The 9593-nt window shown below is 36.6% G+C and overlaps 1 protein-coding gene across 2 annotated transcripts; it reads left to right on the top strand.

The window, feature by feature from the left end:
• Positions 1-2350: 2350 nt before the first annotated feature.
• Positions 2351-6194, top strand: LOC109863623 (mitochondrial chaperone BCS1). Of its 2 annotated transcripts, XM_020443960.1 has the most exons (8): positions 2351-2587; positions 2682-2873; positions 3045-3184; positions 3259-3453; positions 3575-3808; positions 3893-4063; positions 4140-4371; positions 6072-6194. In XM_020443960.1, exons 1-7 carry the CDS (start codon positions 2460-2462, stop codon positions 4352-4354), a joined length of 1275 nt encoding a protein of 424 aa, XP_020299549.1. In that variant the 5' UTR covers positions 2351-2459; the 3' UTR covers positions 4355-4371; positions 6072-6194. The 2 variants fall into 2 exon arrangements, with proteins under 2 accessions (XP_020299549.1, XP_020299547.1); XM_020443958.1 differs by having other exon boundaries at positions 4140-6194.
• Positions 6195-9593: the final 3399 nt, after the last annotated feature.

Genomic DNA, 9593 nt, shown 5'->3' with positions numbered 1-9593 from the left:
ACATATACATACGCCTGTAATGTGCGATTTACAAAAAGAAGTGACTATAATTCAAAAAGTGTGCGCAATTATCGCCCTATAGTTATAAAACTCAACTTTATATTAAATATTAAGCAAATTCTAACATAAATCTTTAGAAACATTTGAAAAAATCAATTTCATTGATGAAGAAGAATTTGTGCGTTTTCTATGCTTGTTGAAATTTCTTCGTATTTTTGTGAGAAGAAATGCGATAATTGATTAAGCACAAACAAAATTAAATGCGAACGCCCAGTCGCGGAAGCTCACAGCTTCGACAACTTTCGTCAACAATTCTGTCCTTTCAAAGAACCAAAAGTATATACGGTTCTTTCATATTTAACGTCCTTTATGAAGTTCCTCCGCGTTAGAGAACTTTATTATATCGGTGTATGAATTTCCTATTTATTCTATTACTGTTGTTCCAAATCCTCATATTCAAAATACAATCTTTTCTCTTCCCGTTTGAAGATGCCTTTGAAATTCTTACTTTTTGTATCATTAAGAGATCGACTTATATATCTATATTTACACATTAATTGACCTCTACCTACGAACCATATTTTTTTTAGAAATCAAGGAGTATGTGACCTGTTGTATGTCACCGAAGTGATTTATCAAGTGTATATTTTAGATTGTAAGTTGGCGAGAGAAAAAAAAACAGCGAATTTGAAAGGGATCTAGAAAAAATCGGAAAGAGTATCGCGAATAATAATAACAGGATCTGTCCGCTGGAAAATGAAAGCTGAAAGCAGATCAGGGTCGCGGATAGATTTGCTCAAGGCTTCCACGAAAAGCTAGTATTGCGTCCCGTCCGGTGAGCTTTTCGACGGTGGTGCGATTAGTTCACGATACGTGAGACTAGGAGTTAAAAGAAAATGAAAAAAAATGAAACTCGTGTAAACCGAGTAACAGTTAGCTGTAATAGTTATAGGCTAAAACGAATTGAACCACGACTGCGTAATGTGTGCTGGTAATTATTATCGCTGTGGGAGAGAAGGACTCGCGGAAAACTCGATTTAATAATATGCGTGTAAGAAAGTTTCGATATGAGAGACGTGTGTTGGGTGTACTGCACTTCAAATCGAGGTCCATGTTGCACTTAGACAAAATGTGTTTTACATGTCTCATTTGTATATTACAAAGATCATTATGTAATTTCTTGATAATAATCGAAATAAAAAATTGAACGATATAACGCGACGTTAGAATTTGTCAAAAACGATTTTGCGGAATTTATCGTTAAAATATATAATATTATATTGTTTAAACTCTCTTTTTTTTTTAAGAGTGTGTTAGAACAAAAAGAAATCACGTGTTAGACATTATTTGGCATTATATATTTCTTTGGTAGGATATATGTAATAGATTTTTAAGTCAGTGATTTGGCTTTATCTCGTGCCCAAGCATGGACCCGCAATATTGTACATATTGTAAATGCACTCTAACATTATTACGTATTAATATTATAATATGTAAAACGTACCAGCGTTCGGCGAAAGAATTTATACATAACGTGCGCAAAACGCGCGCATCAACGAGTATATATTATATTTTCTCCCGTAGCTATTCTAGACCGCATTAATCGTTAACGTAGGAAAAAAAACTTGAAATTAGCTATCATTCATAGCGACCTCGTGATCTTTCTTCTGCGTTTATTGTGGAAAAATTAATCAAAGCAGGAACATGCCTGTTATGTTACATTTAGATCGGAAGTAGCGTGTACGTATAGATGTTCAGTGACATTTATTTACAAGAAATATTTTAAAAAAAAGCGAAAAAATGAGAAAACGATAAGGATTCGGGCCACGTTTGTGGTATATCTGCAGAGAGTTGACGTTACTAAACAATGATATACGTATTAGAGATTCTTTTTGTAAGATAAATTGAAATATATTATAATCATTTGTAACAGAACTGCAAGCTAAACTTTTTTCTGCATCCTTTATTGTTGTTTTCAAGTAAATTTAATGATTTTGATATTTTTAGGAAGACATATAATATATATTATAAATTATATGTATAATATATATTATTTAATGATATATATACTATAAATTACAGTCACGTGTTGTTTTTCTACTCTTTTCTGTCACGTGACTTTACTTTAGTCACGTTTTTAGTTTTCTCCACATATACGACGAACTGTCAAAATCGCTTTTCTGTCATTATTTATTCTCTCGATCTTACCGATTCGATTTGACTCAACTCGACTCGATCAACCAACCAATCGGCAACGCGGAAAGGAGGCAACAATAGATGCGATACATTCGACTCAAAAACGCGCACTTTGATTTTGAGTTGCTTTGTAAATCGATAGAGGTCTCTGAAACAGAATGAAATATAACCTTGACAAAAAAGGATTTTGTACAAGAGTGTTTTGGAAACTACATATTAGTGTTTATATGTATAAATTTTGTACAATATTAATTTAAATTACAATGTTTGTAGAATATATACAAACTTTATCTGAAAATCCATATTTTGGCGCTGGCTTCGGTCTTTTTGGTCTTGGAGCCGGTGCTGCTTTACTAAGAAAGGGGGCACAATTTGGAGCTGTAATATTCAGGTATTGTGATATGTATTTGTGTTTTATTATTGTAAAAAAAAATATTTCTTTTGTTACTGATTAAAAACTTATTAAACATTAATTGTATTTATAGACGTCATTATATGATCACTTTAGAGGTACCATGTCGTGATAAGAGTTATCAATGGTTATTACAGTGGATTACATACAAGGGTGCACGAAAGACACAACATCTCTCTGTAGAAACCAGCTTTGAACAGAAAGAAACTGGTGATGTGAAGACAAAATATGACTTTATTCCAAGTATAGGAACTCACTTCTTTAGGTTAGAATGGTGTAATCGTTTTTTTTGTTTTTTTTTTTTAGTAAAATATGCACATAATACAATTTTGTATTAATTACTTTTTTTAAAATTATTTTGGAGTAAAAGTAAGAAATAGTACTATTAGTTTTCTGAGTAGAAATTCTTGTCTAATATTTTTCTCAATTCTTGCAGATATAAAGGGAATTGGATAAAAGTGGAAAGAATAAGGGAACAACAGACTTTAGATTTACATATGGGTATACCATGGGAAACTGTTCAGTTGACAGCATTTGGGAAAGACAGAAACATATATTTTAACATTCTTGAAGAAGGTTGAGTTTTTAAATAGTTATAAAAATGTGTTATGTAATATCAGGAAATCAGAAGCAATACTTAATTCATGTAGCCAGACAGATGGCTTTGAAAGAGCATGAGGGCAAAACTATAATGTATACTGCCATGGGAAGCGAGTGGCGGCAATTTGGACACGCCAGAAAGAGAAGACCTCTCGAATCGGTTGTCTTGGACAATGGTGTTTCCAAAAGAATATTAAATGATTGTCGGGAATTCATCAACAATCCTTCATGGTATAGCGAAAGAGGTACATAAGAAAAGTGAATAACTCTATCTTAAAATTTCTAATGACATGATTGATCAAACTTGATGCAATTTTTGTGTATTATTCTTTTTCTAATAATAAGAAATTTTAATTTTTTTCTAAGGGATTCCATATCGCCGAGGCTACTTGTTACACGGCCCTCCAGGATGCGGAAAGTCTTCTTATATTACCGCATTGGCCGGCGAGTTAGAGCGTGGTATATGCGTTTTAAATTTATCTGAGAGAGGACTGACAGATGATAGATTAAATCATTTATTGGCAGTAGCTCCGCAACAGACTATTATCTTGCTTGAAGATATTGATGCTGCTTTTACTAGTAGAGAAGAAACCAAAGAAGGTACATACGTGATAAAACTTGAAATAAGATAATAACAAGTGAATAAATCATTTAGTAGTTATTTCCATGTGTTTTTGACTTTAGTTAAAGCAGCATACGAGGGTCTTAACAGAGTGACATTCAGTGGTTTATTGAACTGCTTAGACGGTGTAGCTTCCACAGAAGCTAGAATATTATTTATGACGACCAATTATTTGGATAGATTAGATCCTGCTCTTGTTAGACCGGGTAGAGTCGACGTCAAAGAATACATTGGTACGTTTGAACAAATAGAAGGTTAAACGCAAAATGACAAGTATCTCTAAGATCATCTCGATATGTTTCTTCTCAGGATGGTGCAGTGCGCATCAGATTGAACAGATGTTCTTGCGATTCTACAAAGAACCGGGCAAGGATCCTAATACACTCGCCAAGAAATTCGCAGATAGCGTTATGTCCTATAAAAGAGACGTCAGTCCGGCACAAATTCAGGGGTACTTCATGTTTCACAAGCACAATCCGAACGCGGTTGTAAATAACGTTGGACAAATCTGGGAATTAACTTGATAGAAAAAACTGTATTTGTAAGTAGCAGTAAAGTTTTATGATAGTAACATCGTACAGTTATTATCTTTCCTTATATATGTACAAAAAAGAACTCAAAAATAATTTTTTAAGTCTATTCTTTCATGTGAGAGATAATTTTGCTTTAAAAAGACTGAGCAATATTAGAGATTAATTTTTTTTTTTTCTTACACAAAATAAATACACGAAACAAGTAGAGAAATTTTGATCCACCAGGCCTGAAAATATTTTTATTTTATTTTTCATTATATTGTCAATTTCTCGTAAAATATAACGAGATGAATTTTTTGACAAAAATTAAATACATGTTGTATTATTCAATAGTAAATGCAAAATAAAACACGGATATTTAATATAAAATATTTAATAAAAGTTTTCTATAGTATCTCGTAATTTGGTGAAACTAATTCTACTTTAAAGTTTTGTACTACTGGTAAGTGTACATGGACGAATTACATGAATGTTTCATTGTGTATTCAAAAAAAGCAACTTTTCTCGAGAAAATAGTATTATAACAGAAAATCGTTTTTACAAAATGTACATGATACGCTTTAGTTGTAAAGACGTTATATTATACATAGAAAAACTAGTATATAAAACAATAACAGTCTTATAATAGTGTAAAGGCAACATTGCGTTATATAAAAAAAGATCGATACATGTGTGTGTGTGTGTATGTGTGTGTAATATATATTTGTGTGTGTAATAAAAAGCGCAGTTTACACACACATGTCAAATATAAACTATTTTGGCAGTCTGTATAAAGAGTTAAATTGATACACTTTTCTAACTGGAACATGCCAATTTGTACTATATAGTTCGAAACGAGATTCGTACATGTATCGTATGTAAATGCATCATACAAAATATATACAGTATTTAAGATCTATACATAGAAAAACTTACTTAGAGAAAAAGTCAAATAAACATATCAAAAACTGAATTCAATAAGATACAATTGAATTTGAAAATAAAAGTTGTTCCAAATTGCAACGTAAAACACACAGTGTTGATTGAAGTTTGATTATGTATAAATTTCCTGATAGTGTGACCACGTTATTTATTCGAAGAGACAATAGATCCATAGCAAAATAAACACGTGATGTATATTTCTTATTCTATTCGAGAGATTTTCTATTTACATACTACAATCTTTACGCTGATTCACTTTAATCTAAGGAAATTTACAACTAAATACTGTGTTTTATTGTATAAAAGTGTCGCTAAGGACAATATAAGATTCTCGGATATATAACAACAGTCACCGGACTTTCTTCTTGCACATTATTCAAATATCGTCTAATATTGCAAGTGACGCGTAAGTTAAATTACACACAAACCGTAATATAAAAAAAGTATTATCCTGTATCTATATCGATAGCAGCTTTACATCATCGATATGACATTGATTTTAGATCACGATTAAACATCACTTTTTTCTCTCAGAGATATATAGATATCTATTTCTAAATGAAATACGTACACTATACAATATTGTAGTCTAGATCTTGTTTAACAACACGCGATACGTGAAGATAACCAAGAACTAACTTGAGTAAAAAAATTTGTAAATTTCTATTTTGCACAATTGAAAAAGATTGTCACGTTAACATTTTAAAAACTCCAGATGTACGGTTCGTAATTTAGAGGATCCGCCTGTTCCATGTGACCGTTACCGCCGACCATGCACGACGGATAGCCGACACCGGCGTTACTCGGACCCGACACAGGTGGAACTAGAGCCGGTGCCAATCTGCAATCCGGCCTCTGTTGCATTATTGGGCCCATCGGCTGCATTGATTGTGGCGGCGGTGGTGGCGGCGGCGGTGGTGGTGGCGGTGGTGGTGGTGATGATGGTGGCGGTGGCGGTGGTAGTGGTGGTGGTGGTGGTGGTGGTGGCGGTGGTAGTGCTGAAGGCGGTACAGCGATGGTGTGCAGAGGAGGCTGCATTATGTTAGGGCCTGAAGCGTAACTCGCCACTGAGAAATAAAAATGGAAGTGATTAAAGGTTTATTCGTAAATAAAAATAAATTTATAAAATATCATTACAATTTTCTTCGACGATACTCACTAGTTCCTGGATTATGAAACGACAACGCGGGCTGCTCCGACATTATGTTTGCCAGTGGTGGGATTGATTTTGGTGGTATTGATTCGGCATTCTTTTTTTTTCGCGCGACACGTTTTTGACTACTGTTCGTTGTCTGGTCGCGTTTTTTATTGTTACCTGTACCTTTTTTCTTCTTTTCCCCGGGTATTTTCGGTTTGTTAGGACGGTTGCCGCTCGGCTGCCATAAATGTACAGTGTGAACTGCATTGCCTTCTCTAAAAATATGCAAATATATCACGTTACCCATCATATCATATTTTGTATTTTATTTTGTATACTATAAAAAAATCCCAACCCTTGCTTCTTGCCCAACTTCCAGCTGTGTATCCCTGCTTTGTGAAGTCTTTCTCTGATCGTATCCACGCTACATTTAAGACCTAAAGCGGGTGCTACGTATTTAGCCGCGGTAAGTGGATGCTGAGTCGCCATCGCGATAATAGCCTCGTCCTGTTCCTTCGTAGTGATTCGACGTCTTCCCTTTCGTTCCTTCGTTTGCACATTACCTTCCTTATGCCAACGTTCTAACCATCTTTTAACAGTACGTTCCTAATTAATTCAAAATCACGTGCATATAAATCTCTTGCCTTGATTTTTCTCGAGTTTGTGGTATAACTTCCGATTTCAAAAAATTTCCACAGTACAAAATATCGTGAAGTCAAAAAAAAAAAAAAAAACAACATTACACGTACCGATCTATCAATCGCTAGCGCGATAGACAAAGTGGATAGTCCAGCCTCGGACATTCCGATCATGCGATTTCTGATCTCCACGCTGGTTTCCAACGTCCCCTTCACCTTACCACCCTTCTTTTTCTTTTGTCGTTTTGCTTCCGATTTCACGCTTCTTTCCCTCGACGATGAATCATTGTTCTGTTGATCGCACGATGATTGACTGTTTTCGTTTGAACTGGAAAGGTTCGAACTCTCCGAGCATGCGTTCACGCTCATCTGTTTGGGACTGGGCATGCTGCCGCACTGTTGTTGCTGCGGTATTTGATGATGCTCCACCGTCAATTGCTGCTGATTAACGCTGTGATGATGAGCGTTTTGATGATTCGGCACTTGCACTTGCATATGCTGTTGGACCTGTTTTTTATATCGGTATACGTTAGCAGTGTTTGCATTCGACGAGTCAAATTTCATGAATAACATCAAAGAAAACCATGTTTTTTACGCAACCAACGATTTAATTGCTTTACATCCGCAAAAAAACAAAACTGCTGTGAGTCATATCTCTATGAATGTGAATATATTGTTATTGTTATGGATGGTAGTATTGTTGAATATATTATTAATCACGGTGTACCTGTTGCGCGTGATGTTGCTGTTCTTGCTGCGTATGCAGTTCCTGCAGTTGCTGTTGCGGCGGAGGTTGTTCGTGAGATAACGAATTCGGTTGTCCCTGCAATACAATTTTCAATAAAATATACCTCCAGTTGTGCCGCACTTACAAATATTTCATAAATAAGTGAAAAACAACCTGCGGGTAATGATGACTGCCTTGCACCAGATCCAACGGCCAATTCTGCACAATGTTCAGTTCTGAATGCTGGTAAATCGGCTGGGATTGTTGCACCAGACTCAACGCGTTGCCGAACTCTTGTATTTCAGTAGTCTGGGAAGCGGAAGGTGCTAGAGGAAGATTCTGTTGAGGAAAGACAAATTCTTGCTGCTGTTGCTCCATGCTTTGGCTTTGCTTCTGACTTTCAGACGGTGCGCCATCGTCGACGTAAGTCTCACGGAATTTGACTTTCTTCGAGTAATTTTTCTTTTTAGCTGCGGCACCGTTCTTCTCAGTCTTGGTGTTAGAATCCTTGGCTTTTTTTTTGCCTAACTGAGTGCCGGTAGGTCGCCACACTGCCTGTTGAATCGCCGCACCATCCGCTTCACTGTTGAAGCAACAAATATATAATAAAGCAGAAGATACATTAAAAGATACTTTTTTTCACGAAAGTGAATATATTACTAACCCCAATGGAATTCTTTGCATGTATTTACGAGAAGGACTCCAATTGTGGATTCCAGCTTTGTGCAGTCTTTCCCTTACTGTATCCACAGAACAAGTGAGACCCAGTGCAGGAAGAACTGCTCTCGCTGCTGTTATGGGCGTTTGGGTAGCCAGACGAACAATTGCTTCGTCCTGTTCCACGGTGGTGGCTCTTTTGCGACCACAACGCTCCCGTGTTTCCACCGTGCCTTCTTTGTCAAATCTGTTTAACCATCTTTTCACCGTACGTTGCTAGAACAATGAAACAATCAAAGCTTACACAAATCTTATTACAAGATCTTTATTAAAAGTTTTAAAAAAAATTAACTTAATTAGCAGAGAAGTAAAAAAAAAAAAAAAAACAAAAAAACTTGATGTACTATTTGATGTGTACGCAACAATAATATGATTTTGACAAATTAACAAAACTATGAAGTTATTAACAATATTTTATAACGAGAGCAAGCATTGTCATTACATACCGAGCAATTGACAGCAGCAGCTATTTCCCGCAGGCCCAAACCGGCCTCGTACATTCCTACCATCCGGTTCCTCAATTCGGGAGTCGTCTCGTGCACGCCTCTCGTTTTACCCATCCTTGACGGTCGGTTAAAACAACGTTGTCGCAAGGGTATTTAAATCGCACGCGATACGTGACGTACCACGCAAAACCACGTGACAAGAGACGGACGCGAGTTCTCGTCGAGGTGTCGAACTGTCTTCAGAACTCGATGTCGATCGCGCGAACACTCAAGAATGTGTCGAGATCACCGCGGACGAGGAAGTGTCCTCGGACCGCCTGTCGCGTCGCCAGCGCGACATATCGTCATTGATCATCGCCGATTGAATCATTTCTCCACCGCGATCACCGGTGCATTCCGTGCATCGGCCGATTCGCGTGGTCGCGGATATTCTCAGACTCGCGTTGGGGACGCGGCGACGTACCTCCCCAACGTTCTCGCGATCCTCGTTTCTTTCTCAGCCGAACGTTCGGAACACAACGAGAACGCGATGGGAAGTCCGAAGAACCACGCGCCGCGGTCAATACAACTGCTGCCGGCGCTGTTGCCACTGCTGAGAATTAGTCCGTCAAGATTTCCATGTATCTGTTAGAAAACGTAGACC

Source organism: Pseudomyrmex gracilis, unplaced genomic scaffold (assembly GCF_002006095.1).
Source record: "Pseudomyrmex gracilis isolate BER0280 unplaced genomic scaffold, ASM200609v1 scaffold_11, whole genome shotgun sequence".
Lineage (NCBI taxonomy): Eukaryota > Metazoa > Arthropoda > Insecta > Hymenoptera > Formicidae > Pseudomyrmex > Pseudomyrmex gracilis.
Note: the sequence above shows the minus strand (reverse complement) of the source record. Positions and strands in the feature narration are given on the sequence as shown.